The sequence below is a fragment of the Streptopelia decaocto genome (genome assembly GCF_964273445.1).
Source record: "Streptopelia decaocto genome assembly, chromosome: 5".
In the NCBI taxonomy this organism is placed as follows: Eukaryota; Metazoa; Chordata; class Aves; order Columbiformes; family Columbidae; genus Streptopelia; species Streptopelia decaocto.
The window spans coordinates 58129997-58152587 of NC_138659.1; the positions used below are offsets into that span (position 1 = coordinate 58129997).

Genomic DNA, 22591 nt, shown 5'->3' on the forward strand with positions numbered 1-22591 from the left:
TGTGCTACTGCTACTTCTGAGCTGGTCGCTGGTCCCTGTCACCACTTTCCCCTCTGTGCCATGCAAATGAAGGCAGCTGCATTTGGTTCCTGCGCTCTGCAGAGCTGCCTGCGTTGTGCGTGTCACGTTGCGCATGGCTGGCAGTAAGGAAGCAGCTGGGTGTCTTCCTCTTCACCCTGTTTCATAGGCTGTGTCCATCCAGGTCTAAGTATTGATGCTGTTTGCAGAGATACCACAGTTACCAGAGCATCCCTCTAACTGCATGGAGGACCTTGCCCAACAACGCAGGAGGGAGTTGCTTCCAAGCATGTCCCATGCAGGTAAGGGGTGCGAGGAGGGGGGTTCTTGTTTTCCAAATGTTACTGCCTTCAGTGTTGGTGGCAGACAGAGAGAATTCCCAAGGGGAACTACCCAGCTTTCATGTCTCTTCTGTGCATGGAGGATGGGGAGAGGGCTGCTGGCTGTGGATGTGGTGCACCTCCTTTGTGCGCTCTAGCTTCCCACAACTCATAGAAGGATTATTAATGTCTGCGTACATCAGATCAGGCAGTAAAGAGACTGACTGCCCTGCCATCTCCCTGGGCCTAAAAAGATTCCTCCAAACAGCTCTATTAACAACAGGAGTAATTTTTTATTAGAAAAGGCAAAATAAATACCATGAAGCTGTGCGAGGGAGCTGCCCCGCACCTCAGCATCTTAGTAGCCACTGCCTATTGGGTCTTACAGTCGCTGTCCCCACTGTTTGCTGCCTTTATCTTCTTCAGCTCCTTCTGCAGCTGCTCTTCTGCAGCCAAGATCTCCTTTGGCTTCTGGTACTGTAGGACAGAAAGAAATGCCCTTAGCACTCCTATACAGCTAATGCTCCAAGCAGACTGACTGGGGCCAGGAGCTACCATCACAGCTGGGGCCCTCCTGCCCAGGGAGGCCTTTCTGTTACCAGCTGCCTCCAAAGCCTGTTTGGAGAGGTGGTGCCAACAAGTTAGGGATGTTTGCCAAGATCTGGAGAGCCTTTTACAGAGCAAGTAAAACTTTCCGGTTGGATGTGGAGTCCTGGCCCTCAACAACCCCTCTGGAATATCCTGGCAAGCAGTGTTGTGCAGGTCCCTGGTGTGTCCACTGACTGCATGCTCACACGTGCTTTATACTTATATATATCTGTAAAATATGCATTTTAGAAAGGCAGACAGAGAAGTAAGAGCTGCAGTTCCTCTGTCCTCCCCTCAGAGGCCCCTTGCCCAGCTGCAGTTCAGCGGTGGATGCAGGTGCTTTTTGGCCAGGGTTTGGCCGGTAGCAAAACGGAAGCTCAGAAGGACTCAAGATGTTCCTCATGGCCTACTTCCTCTGCACATGTACCCCCAGCTCTGCTGCAAGGTTTCCCTTGGAGGTGATGTTCTCTGGACAGCCAACTTCTACATTTAAGATTATGAGCACCTGCTGCTCAAAAGCATCTGTCTGCCTCTGTTACTTGCAACAAGTGCCCATTTTCCTCATCTTTCACTTCCACCATGTGTATGGAAGTGTCCCCTCTTCATGTGTCCTCTTGATACAAAGCAGCAGGTGATGATATTTTTTTATGACTGCAAGACACCTCTAAGTGCAGCACGTTCTCTGACTCTTAACGCTTATGTTTTGAGGCAAGAGAGAATTGCTGTCACTGAGAGCAGAGGCTTGCTCAGGCCTGATGGAGGGGATATGTGGAAAACAGGGCATAACAGACCTTGCACCTGCAAGTCACCTTGAGTAGCAAGCAGGGCCCCCTTCTGCAGTCTGGGCTGTCCTGGCTAGTGTCAGCATGCCCCGTGTAATCTGAAACTCCCCCTGACTGCGTGACAGAGAAGGGGGCTCATCAGTGACCCTCAGCAGATCTCCCTGCTCTGCCTCATTTCCCCACATGTAAGAATCTTCTTTGTGGAGATAAAGAGAAGGGCAAAGTGTGCTGCTCCATGTGGTAAAACCTCACCGTGATGATCAGGGTGTTGTTGGCATGAGTGAAGCTCAGCGCAGCTGCATCTAAGGGAAGCTGGTATCGGTCCAGGTCAGGAATAGAGAACTTCTTGTAGTACCTTCAAATGAGAGAGGAGACAGAAGTAAGGAGGGTGGGTTCCTAGTCCTCTGCCACTGGTGCTTAGTCATGCTGTGCTGCTCTGCAAGGCATAGATGAAGACAATAGACCTCTCAGGGTTGGCAGGAGGATGCTGTGCCATGCTGTGTGCCTGCTGGCACCCCCAGACTGGCGGGAGCACCAGAAACAGACCTCCAAAATAGAAACTGGTTCTGGCAAAGTTCTGAAGGGCTTTGGCATGTGAGAGCAGGCTTGGTCCCTCCAGCTTGCCCTTGAGCAGTGCCAGACACGGCTAGGGACAGAGCATTCAGCCCTACTGAGAAGGGTCCCTTCATCCCTGCTCATCACCTCTCATTCCCTCTAAGTACCAACTCCTGTTAGCTCTTGTCAAAACAGCTGTCAAAGCCCTTCTGCCATGTGACTGACTTTCCTAAGTGATGCACCGTTTTGTGTTGCAGTTCTTCCTAAATCTACCTTGGCCTTTGCTCAGTATGAAGGAAAGGGGATATGTCTCAGAACTGGAGGGGGGTTATAAGCTGTCTAGGCAGCTATGAGATTTCCTAAGACTTCGGGACCAGAACCTTGTAGACGTGTGTCTGTGTTTGAGACCTTTCTTGCTTGGCATGGCTTGCTCTGCATCTGCTGCTTCTGGGGCGGCACCAAACACAGTAGCTGGTGGTCCTCTGCCCATGTAGAAGCATCGCTGGGTTCTTAAGTCGCTTCCATCACTCTCCTGGGCAATGCTGCCCAAGAACTGACCTGTAGCTGGTGCTGAGGTGTCCAGAGCAGAGCGAGAACAGGCAGCAGCTGCTGTCATGCCATAAGGGGTTCTCCATTCATCTGGCTGTGTGTGAGGTTTGGCCTCTCTAGCTACCTCTGCCCAAATTGCAGTTTATTTTCCAAGTCATGGTGAAAATAGCTACAAAGGGCAAATGGCTCTCCTGGTGCAGTGGGAGGAATGTACGCAGCTTGTTACCGCAGGGCTCAAACCGTTCTGTGTTGTCACTGCTGTCGGTATTTGGAAAAGGTGGCAGACGTGGATAATAAGGGAGATGTCAAAGGTTAAACAGCAGAGATTAGATGAACACAAAGACATGTTAAGGAAGTGTTAACTTCTTACCGATTAGACAAAAAAAAAGCAGTACACAGAAAAAAACACTGTTTCAAAGGGCCTTGGGAGTCATCAATGAAACAGCAGCATTCTGCTGCCCCAGGACTAAGGAAAAGGGGAGAAGAATGGCTTTGGCTGGCCTCAAACTAAAATCTGTGACAAGATCAAAGGAAACCAGATCTGCCTGGCCACCCCCTCCTCCTCCTAACGTTACCACTGCCTCTCTCACTACAATAATTGAATCAGGTTTGGCGTTTGGGGAGGTGGCTTTCTGGGTTTGTTTTTAGAGTTTAGTTTAATGGATTTATTTTACAGCAAGAGGTTTTAAGCAAATCCCACTTGAGCAGCCCTTGCTATGGCCAGAGGGAATGTAAGTGACTGTTGGAAATGAAGAGCTCCTGTCTGGGCTGGGGAGGTAGCTGATGGGTAGTGGGTTATCCCTGCTGAAGCAGGCACATTCTCTGCCCTCGCCTCTCACCCCATGGCCAAGGGCAGTATTGCACCCTGAGCCTGGCTTCTGGCCCAAGATCCACAGTGCATATGTGAAGTCACCTCTATTATTTTCCTACTGGAAACCCACTTTCTGTCAGCCTGTAGGGGAAACTGCTACTGGTATGCTGAGAATTTAGAGCTGAGCTACTCAGTAGTGACTTGGCAGCCCATCCCATTGCTTGTGCCTCTAGCTGGAGGTCAGCACTGCTGTGGTCCTCAGAAGCAGCGTGGCTGACGTCCAAGGGCTGGAGAGGCTCTGCAGCTTCTTTTCTCTCCCGTAGCAATGCACACTCTCTCTGTGGACTCCGTGCCTTTGTTGCTATCTTGGAATGAGTTGCTGAGTGGTGCCTTGCCTGGCTGAGACCCAGAAGAAATGATATAAGGTATTCTGGAGCCTGTACTAAGTGTTTTGGTGCTGGAGTCTGTCCCTGTGCCCTACTGACAGCAAAGCTCATTTTGTCCCAGTGAGGAAACTTTGACCTTTAATTCCAAAAGTCCTTAACTTTCATATGCAGGCCATGAGCTGCTGTCAGGTCCTTCAGCTCTCTGACATTCACCTACAAGTGTGTAGGTGTCGACTGCTTGCAGGGGACTCTACTGTTTTCCTGAGAGTGGTACAAAAAAGCCTTAAGTCAGGTAGGGCATGGGTGAAGTCTCAGTGATACCTTACAGCACCTACACAGGCAAGGAAGTTCCCACATACACACTACTATCAGCATGACTGGGAGCAGATAAGCCTGTCTGTGGCTGACAGCATGTGGCTGGACTTGGGCTCACGTACTCCCTTTCCTAGCTCCATGTGTATCCACGTGTGGCTGATGGGAGCCTCATTCATCTTTGCTACATAGGTCTCCCTACTCAAGTCTCACTCCTCCTGCAAATCCCTCTGCGTGCATTCAGGCCAGCATGTTTCTGCATTAGAGCTGTAATAGCTTGCTGTTTTCATGGGGTAGACTCCCCCTTCCTCCTGTCTAGCCTCCTCCTGCTTTTGAGCATCCAGGTGTGCTCATGTGCAGAGACAAAACATCCCCTTGCCACTGCCTCTGATGTGGCAAATAAACCCTTGCCTGAAGACTTGCTGTTCTGATCTGAAAGGCATTCAGCCGCCAAAGTGGAGCAGTTCTTTGCCAACAGCACCACCTACAGCCAGCTACAAAAAGCATCTTAAGGAGGGTGGGAGGCAGACTGGGAAACGCCACGGCTGATTTTACCTGTGAATCTCATCCATCTCTGTTCTGCAACAATGCTGGGAGGGAAGGCAAGCAGAGAGCAGCCTGCCCAGTTTTCCATACTGGTGTATTAACCGTGTTTGTAAATAGCTTTCACTTATCCTCCAATATTCTGCCTTGTTCTCACAGTACTTGCTCCTTGCCAGCTCTTCCTATACTATTGCTCATCCTGGCTTATTTCACTGAGGTTGTAAATGCTTTGGGGCACAGCGTATGTCTCATTCCATGAGAGATGCCACATACTGACACTGTATAAGATGATGCTTAAAAGCCTTTTCCCAGCCCCACCTCCCCACCCACCCCACGTCAGATTTCTTTTGGCAGAATATTGTGGTGCTTCCTTTCCAGATTCAGTCTGCCTTTTTTTCTTGCTGTCTCCTGATCATGTCACTGGCACTGTGACTACACAACAGGTTTGCCCAGGGAGATCTGTCAGCCTGGGTGCCCATGACTTTGCTGCACCTGTTGGATCCTGCAGCCCTGCATTCTGAGGCTGATCAAAGCATCATGTCAGAAGCAGCAGAGGGATCTTCTAGCTTCAAAAGGTCTGCAAGGCTCTTTATGGCTCTGAGGGAGCAACATTTCACAGGGTAAGAACAGAGAAAACACCATGGTACTGGAACTGTGAGATAAGTTAGCAAAGGCCAGCAGAGAGCTTGATGGGCTCTACCGTAAGCATGTCTGGAACAGCTGGGAGTGAAAATTGGACAGCCCCAGCTCACAGCTCCTCAGCCCTTGCACACTGGGAAGAGAAGTCAAGAGAGGACAACCCCCCCTGTGCCATCACGAGCCTGCCCCCTGTGCCAGCCCACCCCGAGGGACTGTCAGCACTGGCAGTGCTGTCCTTACTGACTTCTTGTTGGTGGTCTGGATGACGCAGCAGCGCTGCTCCTTCTCCACGGAGACGCTGTACACTTCCTTGGGGTAGGGCAGGTTACGGATCCGCCACTGGAAGCTGCTCAGGGTATCCTTCCTCATGAAGACAGGCTACGACAAATAACTACCTTTAGCAAAGCCCCTCCAGCTGTCTCCTATCCTCCCTACCTGCACTACCTTGGGAGGCTCCACGTGGGTGTAGCTCTTCCTTCACCCTGGAGCATTAGGAAGTACCTCAGCATCACTTTCCTAGAGCTTGCACTACTCTATGTTTACCCAGGGCACTGCCTGCCCCGCTTGTAGGAGTCTTGCAGTACAGGGTTACAGGGAAACTGTGCCAAGCAGGCAACCACATAGTGGGCTCTGCCTGCCCTAGGGACCTGCCAGATTCAATCCTGGCTCTGCCCCAGTTTGCTGTGCAGGGCTGTGCTTGTGTTTCAGGCCATGTTAAGGAGCAGCCTGCTATGTACTGCCTGTGTCACCCTTGCGTTGTCATTGCTTCTGCTTTCCATCCACTGAGTTGTCCTGGCACTGCCCTTCCTTTCAACCTATTTTTTTGGAAGCCAGAACAGTAGTTAGCCAACATGCAGTACAGTTTCTCTACTTAAGGAAACTACAAATCTGTTGAAGACCTCAAAAGAACCTCAGCTGTGCCTTCTTTCTATCCAGCCCTGCACCTTTGGGATGATTTGTAGCAGAGTACTGGGCATATTAACTTTGGCTCTTGGGGCTGTGAGTAATCTGCAATCTACTAGCTACTGCTGTAAGCACAAGAGTAGGTAGTTTTAGGTGTAGTGGTGCCAGCAGACCCTTACATACATTGGAGCTGCTTTCTTTTATGAGCTCTGATTCCAGTGCTCCCAGGAGCGGGGAGGTTGGCTCTCCCACTTCAACCTGCCATTTGCCAGTGCCCCCAAGGGTGTTCTTCTCTCGCCATTTCCTACCTGTGGAAGGTAGAAGAAGGATTTTAATTATTCTGCTCCATAAGAAGAATTCCAGCAAATGACTGCCAAAGCTGCCCAGCACACTGAGATGATATGGAAACACATATCTTAATACTAGTTGCTTTCACTTTGGCGTGAGTTGATCTGTTAACTGGCCTATTCCTGAAATCAGAAATATTATAGTAATACTCTTTTTTGTTACTTGGCGCTGAAGCCATGGTAGGATTGCAACACGGGCCGTGCCACAGCTGATGTGGTTTTGTACAAGAGCTATAACTGACACCTTGCTTGTTTGTGGTTGCAGAAGCCACCAAAAGGCATATTTCACCCCAGCACGTGCTACAGACTTGGTGCCTGGTTCCAAGATGGCAGTCCTATTTAGTCTGTCCAGATCAGCTGTCTGGGGGAGATCCTGGGCTAAAGCAAGATCTGCTACAGCAGCCCTGTGCCCCAGCTGAACCATACTTATGCCCTATAAAATTCAGCTACAGGCATATTTGGGGGCAATCCGTTCCTGACCAAATGGTCCCTTCAACACCCCTGTCCTGAAAGGGCAGACCTGCTGCCATGGATGCTGCAGTTCTGCTGGGGGCCAGCTGGGAGGTCCACTTACTCACTAACTGACCGGTCTTCACATCGTACTCTTCAGCCATCTCCTTCCCATCTTCGAACAGGTAGTGGACCTTCCGCTTACCTAGAGGCAAGGCAGGTGCTGAGGATAAATAGGAATACACCTATCCTTGGGCGTACGGCCCTGTCCTGCTGTCTGGGGCCCTGTCCCCTTGTCTGGGGCCCTGTGGTGAGGCCCTGTCCCGGGTGCAGGGCCGTTCCCGGGAGTGCTCCGTCCCCCCGCCCGCTGCAAGGTCACCCCAAAACACGTCGCAGGGAGAAAAGAAAGAGGGGGCTATCCCGTCTGGCCGCCGCGGTTACCGTCCTGCACCAGCGCTGTCTTGCTGGCGGCCCGCAGCCTCTCCAGCCAGCTCGGCACCGCCATGGCCGGGCCCCGTCGCCACGGCAACGCCCACACTTCCGGTCGTCACCCGGAAGCACTTCCTAACGCCCCGGTCCGTAGGTGAGAGCGACCCCCGGGCCCGTGTCCCCCGCCTCGTCCCCGGCCTTGGGGAAACCCCCGCGCCCCGGCCGGTTTGAGGGGGGCGGGTAGCCTTCCCCTCCTCGGGGCAGGGATCGCGGGGGGTTCCGGGTGCTCCCCCGCCGGTGCGGGGGGTCTCGGTCCTCCCGCCGCGGCCTCCTCTGGCTGGGGCGCGGGGTGGTCCCGTCTTGCCCCGCTCCCCCGCGCTCGGGAGGTTTCGGGGAGTTGTTTCTGCCCTGGGTCAGCGGGGCTGGGCTGTGGGAGCCGTCACAGCCTGGGGATGCTGGCGAGGGCAGCTTGGTGCCTGGCGGGCGTATTTGGTCTTAGACATTGGAACTAAAACACTACCTGGAAAAACACTTCTCTGAGTCGTGAAGAGGCCCTGGGCACCTAGTAGCTTAGGTGGTTTTGGTGTTGGATTTTTTATTTGTATTTGGTTTGGGGTTTTGTTTTGCTTTGGTTTTTTTGTTTTTTGGTTGTTTTTTTTTTTGTTGTTGTTGTTTTGATTTTTTCTGTTTTCATTTGTTTGTTTGTTTTTTGTTAAACGGCCTGGAAACAGAAACTTTTCAGTGAAGCTGAGTTTTAGCAATGTAGCAAGGTTTCTTCTTCCCTGAAGCTGAATTCTTCCTTGGAGAATCAAGGATATGAGTCCAGCTGTGGGTTGGTCTTCAAGAGGATTGTGTTTAGTGCTCGGATGAGAAGGTGACAGGTGACACTGTTTTCAGCTCTTCTAGGCTTAGTGTGGTAGGTTTGTGCTGGTTTTTGTGTGAGAAACCTCAAAGCAAAACATGAAGTGCTGCAGAGAGAGGAATTCAAGCTGGTATTAGCTTAATGCTGCAGCCGTGTGGGCTGTTGGGCTGTGCTGCGGTTCGGGGGTTTGTTTGGGCTACAGAAAACCAAACTTCCTGGTTTCCTGGGCTGGTAGTTAAAGCTCCAAAGTTCTCTTTTGCAAGGCTTGTGATGGGAAACGTACAGTTGTAACTGTGTTGAACTCAGCTAGTTAATCTTTACTGATTTGCTGTTTGCAGCTGAAGCTGGGTTGGGGCTTTTTCCTGTATGGCTGTATGAAACACTTAGTGTCAATCAGCTGCTCTGTTTCTTCTCATTGATGACTCGTTGAGCCCTAGCAGGAGAGGTGTTTCCTTCTTGGGAATGTGCTTAAGAAATATCTGGTAAATAAAGTCGCTTCTGTTGGCTGGGTAGGCAGGAGCTCCAAAACGTTAAAGCAGTGGAATACTTTCTGTTATAAGAATACAGCTTGAGTGGTTTCTAAGATATTCAAGCAGGGTCTTCTCAAGTGGCTTTTTGGTGGTTTCTAACTTGGATTTTTCTGACGTTGTGGGCTGTAATTCTTGTTTCCAGGTGCCTTCCTCAGGGCGTTTTTGAAAGGCAACAATAACAACAACAAAGGAAACCCCAAACCAACAAAGACAGCAACTAAAATGAGTGAATTTCAAGTTGTTGTGATTGTTTAACATTGTTCTAAGCAATCTCTCTTTTTCTTATTGGTATTCAGCGACGGCAGCTGAACTTCTCACTAGGCCTATGGAGCCACGAGGGATTGTCAAAGCCTTTCCCAAGAGGAAGAAGGTGAGGGATGACTTGGGGAAAAGCGTCCCTCCAAAGATCTCAAAAGAGGAAGGAAGAGAGATACCTGAGGGTAAGCCCTGCATGCCTGTGACATGCAATACAATAGTGTCACCCCATCTTGTTCACTGGAGGTGTTCTTCTGCCAAAGGCTGTGTTTTCTGTAGAGTCCATGGCCAGCTTGCTTTGCTATGTCCACCTGGTACCCTCCAAGGGCTGCCTGTCACTGTTTGTGCCATCCCATCCTGCATGAGATCTGTAGCCTGGTTGTTTTGGGACACTGTTTCTCTTGTCACTGAGCTTCTGCCCCTGTGTTTTCCTCAGCAGAGTGGCTGAAACCTGTCACCGCTTACATTTTGCAAGCTGGCATCGGCCAAGCCAGGGCAGAGATCTTCCACAAGCAGATTGTCCAGAACGGCGGTGTTGTACACAACCAGCTCTCCTCAGAGGTGACACACATCATTGTGGCTGAAGACATGGACTGTAATCGGGCCCTTCGGCTCCTTAAATTAACCAAGCTGCCTCCAGGGTTGCAGCTAATGAAGGCATCCTGGCTAAGTGCTTGCATCAGAGACCAGAAGCTGTTGAGTACCGCTGGCTATGGTGTCTTTATCCCTTGCAGGTATGCAAATGCCATGCTGTTATTCCTATGTGCAGTGCTTCTATCCTAAACCGAACAGCACTAAACCTCTGCTCAAAATTTTGGACTGCAACTCCATGCAGCTCCTGTGGATGTGGCTTAAAGTCACTTTCCTATATAAAGGCAGTGAAATTTAGTGACTTGTGAGCAGTTGCTATTCTGTGGGGTGGCAAAGCATGGAATACGGCCCTGAAGTGCTAAGAGGAGTCCTGTAACTTGCTACAGGTGCTAATGGCACCTTTTCCTAGTTTGTCAGTGATAACAAGGAGATGTCTTTTAAAAATGCTGAGGATTAAATGCTGTTTCTTACTTATTGCAGATGAAAAGTATAGACAGAATTGACAACTAAGCACAAGAGGAAATAAGGAATGGAGCAGCAGGCAGCCACAGGTTAGGATCAAAATATTTTGGCAAAGTTTTGGAGAAATAATCTAAGAGTGAGGTAAATAGGAGTGGAAGTTGCAGGTTAGCTAGATGGATGGAAATTGGGGAATTGAATCAAAACTAGAGTAATTCAGCTGTGATCTGAGAGAGTACAATTCATATGGGTTGTTTGCTCTGTCCCCAAACGTGCAGAAGGATTTCTCAGTCAATATTCTGGGGGCTCAGAAGTCTTCCTTCTCCTGTACTAAGGCATCTGATCCACAGCAGGTACCTGGAGGATGGAGAACGGCAGAAAGAGCAGCAGCAACAGCAGGTACTGGGCAGTGAAGAGATCCAGCCCCCAGCGGAGGAGAGAGCAGTGAATCCAAATACTGAAGCACAGGTCGGGGATTCCTCGCAGCAAGGCCTGGGCACCCTTGGACAGCAGCAACTGGCTGAGGTGAGGCTTCCTACGCAGGCTCTTCTCCTCATGAACAGATCCCGTGTGCTGCTTTTCCTGGCTCAGAGCATTCCTGCAGGGAGACAATACCAGATTTTCTCAGCAAAGGGAAAGCGTTTGGGTGTTTTGGGTTGGTGCTGGCAGACTCAGGCTGCAGACATGATTACTGCTTCTCTTTGTCCCTTTTAGATGTTAAAAGTGGAAACAATACCCCTTAAATTCCTGTCCCCATCAGAACATTTCCAGCTGAAGCAGTCCTGATGCCGTGATCAGGCCACGTCTCGCTCTGGTGATCAAGTTTCCCCTGTGTCCTTTTGAGGAATATTCCCTAGCTGAGAATATCTCCCTTTCAGGAAGCTGTCTCTGATATTTCATCCGGTGTTCCTCCCTGAGCCACGCTGACCCATTCTCCACTTCTTGGCAAGCACGCTGTTCAGACACATATGTGCAGTGGATCAGGTTGCCACTTGAACGATTGTGGTGGTGTGCTTAAAATATCTGTGTTGGGTTATTAGTAGGCTCTGCTGTGAGTCAGCTTCTCCAGTCTGTTAGCTTTCTTTCCTTTCTCTGTATTTTTGCTCAAATGTGCCGAATTCTTTTTGGGCATTGGCATAATTCAAATCTATCTGTAGCAAAGTCACCTCAGACCTCTTAGAGCAGCAGCTGCCTCTTAATGCTGGCATCTGTTTTCTAACACAGTCCCAAATTTTGTTTCACAAAATCCTGTACTTACTGCCTAACTGACAGCCTGCTGGGGGCTCCTTTATTTTAAGCTTTCTCTTGAAGATGTGTAGGGAGGGATGTTTTCTCCCCAGGCTTACTATCCAGTGTGCTGTAGGCAGAGTTGGCTGCTTCTTAACTGCGTTACCTTTGCAGTTACCCCATCTTTGCTGTTTCTTGTAACTCTAGTTTAGTGGCAATCACTACTAACAAATCTCACACTTTACAGGAGAAATGATCTTTTGTATTGTTACGAATCCTGTGGTATCTGCCCTGCTTTCTGCTTGCATTTACTTTGGGTGGTCAGACAGCTGCTGGAGTCTGAAGCCTTATTGCCTTTTTTTCTTTTAAATCGTCTCTAGTAATGGTGTTTCCCGTTAGTCTGTGTGCAAAAGCAATATTTGTGGACACTTCAGTAAAATCCTTGTCCTAAGCTTTGGCCTGTGTAGGTTTGGGGAGGAGAAAAGAACCCATGGGATACACTTTAATGACAGTATCAACCACTTTTAAGAGCCAATTACAGCAGTAAAGCTGAAACCGAAATCTCAACGTAGAAGTAGCCTCTATTTAAGTATGGAGTCTTTTGAAACTTGGGTGGATGATTTTTGTCTAGGAGATGACGAGTGTGCCAACATCTCACACTGAACAGGGGCTGCTCTGGGTGTTCTGCGTTGGGATGTAAACTCACTCCCGTGAGGAAACCATTACCAGTCAGACTGTAGTAGCTGCTTTGTGGCTGCGGTCTGGCTGGAGTAGTGTCCTGTGAGGCAACCCAAGTGGTGCCTGTTATTCACTGGCTGAACCCTGGGGCTGTTACGCCAGGCTGCCCAACTCCTTCTCAAGTGGCCTCAGCTACTGGGCTGCAGCTGCTCTCCTGGCTCCTGTGCTGTGCCCCAGACAAACCATGCACATCCCATCTCACCCAGCTCTAGCAGAGCTGTAGGATCCTGGGGTGTCTTAGAAGCTAATGGGACTGGCTGTTTTTGCATGTATGATTGTAAAGAGTGCGTTGGCTTTGTTGGCAAAGCACAGAGACTCAGGGGGTTGTGTGCTGTTTTACCTATGTGGCACTGCTGGCTGAGAGGATGGGGACTGCATGCTCCAGCTGCAGGGTTGTGTTGTGGTTGGATAACAGGCTTCTTAAATGCTTTTAAGGGGCTTACTAACTGATCTGAACACTCTGAGGCTTTGCTGCCCTCAGAGGGAACAGTGTCTTAAGGGAGTTGCATTTCAAGGCGAATGAAACTTCATTAGTCTATCGAATCTTCAGTCTGACCCAGATTTCAGAGTTATAAAAGATTATAGGGAAACATCCTGCCTTTTTTGCCTAAAGACTTCAGCTCTGTATCTTGCAGCAATTATCTCCAGACCTCCTTAGCCAGCAGAGGTTGTAAGGATATGGCTCTGACTTATGAGTTTCTGCAGAGCATCAGTCTAACAGGATTTGTGTGCCGCAGGTGATCTCTGGACTGATCCTAAACAGCTCTGTGCCATCCAGGGTGACTTCACTCTTGGATCTTCATGGACTCCTGTGTCTGTACATCAGGAGAGAGGGGGACCACAGTGAGCAAAGCAGTCAGCAAAGCCTCTGTGTGGCTTCCCACTTCTATCCCCTTTTGTTCCTTACCTGAAGCCAAGGCTCATTGTTTCTTAAGTCTACACAGAGGCATCTTAATGCTGAGGGTATCAGCAAATGTATACATTGGTTCTTTCTTCTGTCACTGAGGAATGTGGAGTTCTTTGTGTCATTCCTTCCTCCTCCTTTTCTCTTGTAGATAGCCATGGGGAAAATGGGGGGGGGTGTAATTTACTACCCTGTTAAGATTTTGTGTCTAAAACATGAAAACAGAGTTCAGTGCCTGTCTCCCGTCATCTCCATCATGGGCTGGTACATGCAGGGTCTGAATGCAAGAGATGTGTCTATGCAGCCACCAGACCAGTGAAAGGTTTTGCAGCGGGAGCAGGGAGTCAGGATCCCCCGCAGCCAGGGATTTGAGCATTGTCATACCACGCTGCTGGCAGCAGTTGCTCACTTAACCAGTGTCTTCCCTCAGTCAGGTCTCGGGGGCTTAGCTGCAGGAGGTGTGTGTGTGCTGGGACCACAGGTGAACAGCAATCTGTAATCTCCTGTGCTTTGTGAGAGGTGCATGTAGCTTCAAGGGGTGCATGTGTAGCTTGGGGCATGAAGAGCTTTAGTGTGCTTGTAACCAACAGCTTCCAGAAATGACATTCTGAGCATTTCACATGCTGGAGGCTGGTTAGAGCTCTTACTTCCTGCTCTCTGGAGCAGCCTCTGCTAAGGGGACATATGTGAGGCATGCACTTGTTCTCATGTGGCTGCTTTTCTACCTTTCCCTAAAGAAAGTCTCTGATGAAGAAGACAGTGAAGGAGAAGATGCTAGTGTCACCCAGGGAGATCTGGAAGCACTGATGTCTGGCCGCTACCCTGTGAAATCATCAGAGGAGACCAGTGACAGCTCTTCCACAGTGGCACAGCCTGCCAGCAAGTGGGTGTGTGCCCATTCCTCCAACAGCAAGAAGGAGAATCACAACCAGTGCATCACAGAGAAGCTGGAAGTGCTGGCAAAGGCCTATTCTGTCCAGGGGGACAAATGGAGAACTCTGGGCTACACCAAAGCCATCAATGCACTCAAGAGCTACCACAAACCAGTCACCTCCTTCCAGGTAAAACACCTTGGCAGGGTGGTGAAGCAGGGAGATAGACCCAGCGTGCTGACTCTGTTATGAGCCAGATTCCTTGCTCTTTTTGTACGTGCAACAGGTTGTCTTCAGGCCTTGGCAATTCTCTCCTGTGGGAGGGTTTTGATGGAAGTTGTGTAGCAAGTGTAAGTTGTATTTATTGACCAGCTGTGGTGTTTTCAGATGAGCAGAAAAGGGAAGTCTGAGACTTTTAGGGCCAGATCTGAGTACCCACTAGATAAATGCCTTCTCCAGGCTCAATGCAGAGACATTTTCACCTTCCTCTTAAGCATCAGCAGTTGCTACCATTGGAGATAATATGTAAAACTAACTGGATCTTGGACTGATTGGCTGTGACAGTCCAGCCATTCAGTGTGTTAGTGCTTCAGTCCTGTTCTGCATGCTTGTTCTTTTCCATTTGCCATTGAATTGATGTAGACTGTGTAAGCCTGGCCTGGAGAAGAGAGCAGCAGTCAGAACTAGTCCTGCCACTTATCAATCACTGATCAAATGGCTGACCAGTCTGACTGGGTAGCAGCTCCTCAGTTTGTCTGTAGCCTTCACTTTTCCAGTAGTGGTTCTGGTTTCTTGCTAGGAAGCCTGTAAAATCCCTGGGATTGGGAAGCGAATGGCAGAGAAGATCCTGGAGATCTTGGAGAGTGGGCATCTGCGCAAGCTGGATCACATCAGCGAGAGCGTGCCTGTACTAGAGCTGTTTTCCAACATCTGGGGAGCAGGGGCCAAGACGGCTCAGATGTGGTACCAGCAGGTAAGTTTAGCACCTTACACAAGAAGTTCTCAGATGAGGGTTTGAAGACTGCTTCTGAGTGCAGGAGAGTTACTTTCACAAATAGTTTCCCATTTTCAATATCCATGTTTGGGATTTTATTCTGGTTTTATGGGAGGAGCTGTGAGGCTGGGTCCCATTGTGGGTGTGTTTGGGGAGAAGGAAGCACATCCAGCTGAGACTTGAGTTTGGTTGGAGGATGGGCAACAGACACATGCCATAGAAGGAGGAGGGGGGCACACTGCCTTGTCCGTTAGCATCGCTGCTTGGAGCTCCTCTCACGCTGTTCACTGCAATGACACTGGTAAGAGTCAGGCTTGAGCCAGGACATCTTAGCCGTGAAAGCTCCTGGTCCCATTGCTGGCTTGTTGGCCTGGCTGGCTCCTGTAGCTGTCAGAGGAGCCGTCCACCTTGTCTGGCAGTTGTAAAAATGACGTTAAAGTAATTGTGCTAACATGAGCAACCCAGGCCACTGGGTGGGCTCCTTCTTTAAAAATAGTTTGTTTCCTGAGCACAGAGCTAATGAAGCCTGGTTTCCTGTTGCGTTGGGTTTGTAACTGAATTCTTTGCTGTCTTAAAAATGTGGTTGTGTTCACATGGTAGGCTTTCCCTCATTGGGATATTCTGGGTGTTTTTCCTTTGTCAGCATCACTTGTTTTCATCCAAGCTCTAGGAACGCAGTGCCTTAAGAACTTCTGTCAGGTTTAGTTAAGATTCAAAGTCATTTTCAGGTGGAGATTAGAGGTGTGTGCAGGTAGTGAGGTTGCCCAAATTCCTTCTGTTAGGAACCAGGCCCTAAATGATCTCTACATGTGTTCTCAGAAGTTGTGACTGGCCTGGACTTTAGATGGGTTAAATACAACCTCCCCAAATTTTTGTCAAAAGTATTTGAAGAGTAGAGTCTTGGCAGATGTTTGAATGTCATCACGTGACCTGCACTAGGGTTTCCGGACGCTGGACGATATCCGCACCAAGGCGACTCTCACCAGCCAGCAAGCTGTGGGGCTGAAGCACTACACAGATTTCCTGGAGCGCATGCCTCGGGAGGAAGCTGCAGAGATAGAACAGACCGTGAGTAGCTTGGACCCAGACCCTCAGAGCAGACTGAGTACCTGCTGGGACCTGACAGGAGGGTGTATGCTATGGAAATGTCCCTCGCTCTTATAGCTGAGCTCTTCAACATCTCCTCTGAGCAGGGTCAGTGCTTGGGGGCTGCTTTTTGGGCACAGGCACACAAGGCACCTACTTTGACCTGTAGGAAGGTTCAGTTTGAGTGCCTGGCGAGGAGGAGGGTACTTCAGTTCTACACACCGCTTTGAAAAAGACTGTGTGTGGTGTGGTGGGATGAGCAGGTTTACAGCTCCTCTTCCCTGCCTCTCATCTCCTCTGAGATGTCTGCTTTCAGCCAAGGCCCCTGCGATGTTTCCCAGGTGCTGCTTCTCCAGAGGAAGCTGTGAGCACCCTCTGAGCTTGGTGTCAGTGGGGAGACTGAGCATGGATATCCTTCCTGGAAGCAAAAGGGATTCAGGTTGCAGATGGGTTCTGCTTGCTCTTCTATGCCATAGCATTGCAGAATTATGGGGTGCTAAGCCAATGTACCCTAATGTGAGCAGAGAGCTTGGGGTGGGACACTGTCATTGCTACCCCTGTGCTCTCTGATCTCCATGGAAGCAGCAGCCAGCGTGACCCTGTCACTCGGCCACAGGGCCTGGCCACGAAGAATACGCTCCTGCCAGGCTCCTGCTGGGGTGTCACTCCGTGTGCCGGATTAGCCATTTTGGTGGTGAGTGGTCCCTTTCCCAGGCAGGCTGGGTCGAGGAGCTGGCTCTTGGGGGTGGTTCTATTGTTATCTTGATGAGATTACTGCGCTCCCCTCCATACACACACACACACCTCTGATCCAGGCCCAGGAGAGAGAATGAGGGATTAGTCACTGTCTGTGCTGCCTGTCACAGTGAGATCTGAGGAGCTTTTAGGCTCTCGGGTGGGGCTGCGAGTTTTCTAGAAATCTTCATTTAAAGCCAGAAGAGGACAAGGACACCAGAGGAGGGCTTGCTTCGCATGAGAAAGGCTTGTGTCTTCTTCGAGCACCTCTGGGGCAAAGGTTAATGGGTTTATCTCTTGCTAATGAAGGATGATCCCCAAGAGTGACAAGGGGCTGTGGGCATGGACACTGCCTTCCTGAACCCCAGCCTCTGTGATGGCCTCGTCACTGGGAATTGCTGAGCCCCTAATTATTTACTGCTAGCAGGATGATTGGCACAATCAGACCAAGAATACTTTACTCCTCTCCAAGGACCTAGGAGTGTTTCTTAAGCATTTAATAAATGAAGCCATCAGAACTAGCACTGTCTGCACAAAACAGGAGCTGGGGTCCAGCCTGGAGGTGGCTGCATTAGGGGAAGTTCTGATCATATGTGTCTGACTGCTGGCAGTAGCATGTTGGCATCCCTTCGGCCTATAATGCTGGGACATTTGTGTTTTTTCTGGGTCACGAAGCTCAGCTCTTCTGCAAAGGCAGAGCTCCTGGCACGAGTGGACTCCAAGGGACACTTGCAGATTTTCTGCTGTCTTGGGTCCTATGAGAGAGACTCTCCATGAGCCCATCTCTGCTTCCAAAACAGGATCTGTGACCATCTTGTATTGAACTGGTTCTCTTTGAGGGCAGAGCTGGTGATTTTTGCCCTTCCAGCTCACAGAAAGGCTGAAAAACCTCTTCTGCTGTCCCAGAAGAAATCGAAGGCTCTGAAAGGTTGTCCTGTACTTAGCCTCTTCAGCATTGCTGCATCTTCCTGCTTGTCCCAACCCAGCCCCGGCCCAGCACTCTCAAGAGCTGATGACTGCTAGTAGCACTGTGGTAGATCACTGTATTGTGTGGCAGTGTGCTGGGCATTTGCAGGACTGGGTGGAGGCCACCCTGGCTCCTGCGACCCCCAGCAGCAACCAGCCTCCTTGGTGGGGCAGTGTGGCCTGCCTGCCAAGTGTCTGCTCCACATGGAGACCCTGGAGATGCAGGACAGGCCATGAGGCAGGCACGATATCCTTTGCTGCCTTGGTGGAAAGGGCACAAAGAGACTGGTCTCTGACTCCTCATCCCTCTTTCTTTTCTTGAAGGTCAGACGAGCTGCGCTGGCCCTGCAGCCTGGGCTCGTGTGTGTGGCATGTGGCTCCTACCGGCGGGGCAAGCCCACCTGTGGAGATGTGGATGTGCTGGTCACTCACCCGGATGGGCAGTCTCACCGTGGGGTGTTCAACAAGCTGCTTGACAGCCTCCACAGGAGCGGTAAGGGCTGGGGACTGGCACATGGTGCTCAAAGCTGTTCTTAGTATGGCCAAACTGAGAAGGCAGCGAGGTGAATGGTATTTGTTGGAGGGCAGGTGATCGCTTTTCCCAAGGACAGGACATCTTGTAAGTCCTTAGAGTACTGCCCCCAGTCCTGGCCCTGCTCCAGTGGCAGCTCTGCAGCCAGTGTTGAGAGGAAGTGTTGCTGCAGCTCAGCATGGCTTCTGCTGTCTGCACAAGGCTGTCTGGCCTGAGGCGGGGTTGCCCTTGGGGTCACACAGCACCTTACGAGACACCTCAGCTGCTGGTCTGGAGAGTTTGGAGTGGGGGTGTCAGTGTCTGCCACTCAGCTCCTCTCTGCCTGTTCTGTCTCCCCAGGCTTCCTTACAGATGACCTGGTGAGTCAGGAGGACAATGGTGATCAGAAGAAGTACCTGGGGGTATGCCGGCTCCCTGGGCCAGCCCAGCGTCACCGCCGGCTTGACATCATTGTGGTGCCTTACAGTGAGTTTGCCTGCGCGCTGCTCTACTTCACCGGCTCGGCTCACTTCAACCGCTCCATGCGCGCCCTGGCCAAGACCAAGGGTATGAGCCTCTCAGAGCATGCCCTCAGCTCTGCTGTGATGCGAGGCCCTGGAGGTGTCAAGGTGGCCTCCGGCCATACAGTGCCCACCCCTACAGAGAGAGATGTCTTCATTCAGCTGGGGCTGCCTTATCGGGAGCCCTCAGAACGGGACTGGTGACAGCCAATTGTCACCCAGCATTCTAGGGCCACTGCAGTGCTGCTGTTTTGAAGGGCGCTGGTTTCCCCAGTGCTGCTGTGTGGTGACTGCAAACTGGGGCACTTATCCCAGCAAACTGGGGCACTTATCCCAGCAAACTGGGGCTCCTCACAAGTGCAGGGCCCTGCTGCTAGCAGAGCTGTGTGGCATCACACAGCAGAGGCTGTGGGCTGGAACCTTCCCGGAAGTGCTGCCTGATGCCCCACACAGCTTCTTGTGTCCCTGCTCTTAAGCAGCCCATGGCTACCAAAGGGGTTCACTGCCCATCAGCTGCCCAGGCCCTGCTCTCCCCAGGGAAAGCTTCTGAAAGCTGGGCTGCAGAGCCTTGTGATCCAACCCCTCCCAGTGCGTGGGAAGGGGGAAGTGTGATGTGTCTGTGTCTGAGCAGACATTCCAAAATCTCTGGCCTGAGCTGTGTACGAAGGCAGCCAGGGTCTGGCTTGGCTCTGGAGCGGGCCTTCCCCCTTCTCACTACTGCTGACTGTTGCTACTGTGGGGATCGTGAAGGGTCCCCCTGTGCTGCTGCTGTGTCCTCCGTCCATCTGAGCTGATCTGTGCCCTCTGGTGGGTGTCACTGCACAGGGCTGGGCTGCCACCAGCTTCCCCTGGGGCGAGGCCGGCCTTGAAGGATGCACAGGGACCTGATGTGCTGTGCTGCTTGCTCTCAGCCCATTGTGTGCTGAAGATCCTCGGGTGCAGAGCTGTCACCCCCTCAGTGTGGCCCAAGAGCTCCTTTCCTCTCAGTGCAGGAGAGGAACAGACCTCATGGCTCAGGGGAGCTGTGCTCAGGAAAGGTTTGAATGTAATGGCACTGAGTGTAACCCGGCAGGGCTGTGTGCTTGTGCATAGGAGGCAGAGAGAAGCACAATGAGATAGTTCTAATTTCGGCAAAGCAAAGTTTTCCCTTTGTGTGTGTCTAAGCCATGGAATCATCTGGTCTTCGATCAGAGAGTTTGTGTGTACTTGAGTGTACATGTACCTGTGTGCTGGACCTGCCAGTTCCACGGGAGTGAATTTTATTTCTCAGGAAACCTCAACTATTTTTATTCTGGAGATGAGTGTCCCAAGACTTGCAGCGCTCTGTCTCTGTTATGGGTATTGCAGCAGCTCCTCCTGTGACAGAGGTGCTGCTCTACAGCATCAGCTGCCAGGAATGCCGTGGTGGGCATTTCTGTGACAGGACCTCAGGGTCCCTTCTGGGCCTGGCCTGGCTTCCCACTCCTGTGTCTTGTGGGGGAACCGGTCTCTGTCACGTGGTGTGACAGGCTGTGTGTTTGCTGCCAGGGCAGGCACAAGGGGATTAAACCTGGTGAGTTTGCACAGTTTCCTGGGGCAGCATCAGCTGTGGCTGCTGGGCACTGGTCATGGGGCTGGGGTGTTTGCTTGGTGGGTCGTGACCCCAGCAGTGTCATTTCTCAGCCCAGGCTTTCTGCTGAACACCTGTTGGAAATGAATGACTTGTGGCGTGTCTTGCTGCTTTTAAATTTGAAGTATAATAAATTCCTTGTCTCTTTCCTCCTTCGCATCTCTGTCTTTTTGCACTCTGCCGTGTGACTCTTGGGTCTCTTCCCTCTGGCTGAGCAGGAACCCCTCCTGTGCTGGTCTGGCTCCCCATTTTCAGAACAGGCAGGGAGAAGGCAGTGGAGACCTTCATGCTGTGGGATCACCACTTCTAGCTCTCATGGCTGGGAGTTTCTGGCCACCTTCCTCCCATGGCAGAACGGACCTGGCTCCATCCTGGCATCCAGGTGGCCACACGGCTGAGCTGGGGCTGGCCATGCCCAGAGAAAGGAGCAATAGCTGAGCTCTGAGCCTTGGGCTAAGCTCTTACTCCATCTGTGGGGTCAGGAAGGGATTGCTATCAGCTTTTCTGTATTTTTTCAAAAAGTAAGTGTTGGGACTTGGCTGCTGCGCTGTCTCCTGTGCCTAGAACACAGCTCAGTCTCCTGAGCGTGGAAATGGTTTTCTGAGGGGAATCCAAACAACCTGGAAGCCAAGGGAGCACATGGAGATGAGCAGCAAGAAACACTGGCTCAAAAGGCAGATGCAGAAGCTGGGGAGGACCAGGGGCTGCTGGGGTCAGCGGAGGCTGGGACAGAGCCAGCGCAGCCTGGGCTGGGTTCTCGGGGGGGGGGGGGGGGGGCAAAAAGCAGGTCAGCCCCAGACTGGGACCTGGGCTGGTCCAGGGAGAGCGCTCCCTCCCCAGGAGGGCTGTGCAGCCCTGGGAGCGGCCGCAGGGAGGATTGAATCCCCATCCTTGAGGTCATCTGGGCTTGGCTGGGCAGGGTCACAGCTGGCCTCATCCTGTCCCAAAGGGAGGTTGGATGGGGGCTCACTCTCTCTGCAGTGCTGCTGGGATGATCCTGGAGGATTTTCCTAGGGCCTTATGGATGGCAGCCCGGGGCACAGGGCTGTTTCTGCCTGGGCTGGGGCAGGGAGTATGGGGGTACTTACCTTGGCCCCTTGATGAACACATCCAGAGCTCTAGATGCTGGGATGAGTTGTTCCTGGGGGGCTGGGGCTGGCCCTCTCACCAGAGCCATGTGCTGGGGACATCGCTGGAGGTGAGGGACATGTGGCACTGCTGGCCCCCAGCTCCTTCCCCTTTGTCACCCACATCTCCAGGGACACAATTCACACCGTGGTGCAAAATGGGTGCTGCAGCAGTTAATCAAAGCCCTGGCCCTGCTGTTTGTGCTGCTTTTACTCAGGGGGAGGTCAGACTTAGGGGTGTGGGGCCAACACTGCTCAGGATCTGGATTGTTCACCCAGCCCATCAGGAAATGGCAGTGAGGGTGGCCCTACTGCACACGTGTCAAGTCCTTCCAGCACCCTGCTTTGTAAGAGAAGGGGCCTGATGGCTGTCTGCCCCCTCCCACCCCACAAATCCCTGCCCAGGAGCTTTTGAGGGGGCAGAGGGCCCTCCTGTGGCCAGGTGGGCCAAGGATGGATGGGGGTCATCTCCCCTGGGTACAACTGTGCCAAATGCAAAGAGGCAGGAGGTGAAGGAGCGTGAACAAGCTCTGCTGGAGCAACTGGAGGTGACATTTCTGAATGCCGAAGCCCCCCTCTTCATGCTGGTACAAGGTAAGAAACACGAGGAGCTGGACTGCGCTGCCCCTGTGAGTCAGCCCTGGGCTGGGCAGTCCCTCCTGCCCTGGGTGGAGGGGACAGAGCTGCCCCACATGGTCTCCTCCTTGTGCCCCTAATCCTGCCCTCCATCCTCCCAGTCACTTACAGACCCCAAGCCAGGGGCAAACTCCAGCCTGACCCCCCCTGAGGCCACATGCTCCTCTGAGACCCCTCTCTTGCCTGTGCAGCAGGGAAGGATGTGGCCACCCCCTTGCCCCAGCGCAGCTTCTGCCTCTTCCAAACCCTGGGATGCCACACTTACGAAGAAGGTATGAGGGATGGGGCTCCCGGGGTGCCTGGGCTGAGGTGGGTGCTAAGCCTCCAGAATGGGTG

General features: G+C 51.7%; 2 protein-coding genes across 8 annotated transcripts; one reads left to right on the forward strand and one right to left on the reverse strand.

Annotated features, from left to right (window-relative positions):
- Positions 1 to 607: 607 nt before the first annotated feature.
- DPCD (deleted in primary ciliary dyskinesia homolog (mouse)) lies at positions 608 to 7778 on the reverse strand. The gene is made up of 6 exons (XM_082052729.1): positions 7645 to 7778; positions 7328 to 7408; positions 6590 to 6714; positions 5748 to 5881; positions 1961 to 2063; positions 608 to 815 (listed from the first exon to the last, which is right to left on the reverse strand). The coding sequence occupies exons 1-6, from the start codon at positions 7706 to 7708 to the stop codon at positions 711 to 713; spliced, it is 612 nt and encodes a 203-aa protein (XP_081908855.1). The 5' UTR covers positions 7709 to 7778; the 3' UTR covers positions 608 to 710.
- POLL (DNA polymerase lambda) lies at positions 7774 to 20652 on the forward strand. 7 transcript variants are annotated; one of them, XM_082052720.1, is made up of 9 exons: positions 7774 to 7786; positions 9321 to 9464; positions 9716 to 10013; positions 10680 to 10854; positions 13936 to 14259; positions 14870 to 15043; positions 16004 to 16132; positions 18176 to 18344; positions 18723 to 20652. In XM_082052720.1, the coding sequence occupies exons 2-9, from the start codon at positions 9350 to 9352 to the stop codon at positions 19085 to 19087; spliced, it is 1749 nt and encodes a 582-aa protein (XP_081908846.1). In that variant the 5' UTR covers positions 7774 to 7786; positions 9321 to 9349; the 3' UTR covers positions 19088 to 20652. The 7 variants fall into 7 exon arrangements, with proteins under 7 accessions (XP_081908846.1, XP_081908849.1, XP_081908848.1 ...); XM_082052723.1 differs by having other exon boundaries at positions 10683 to 10854; XM_082052719.1 differs by lacking the exon at positions 7774 to 7786 and adding an exon at positions 7923 to 8548.
- Positions 20653 to 22591: the final 1939 nt, after the last annotated feature.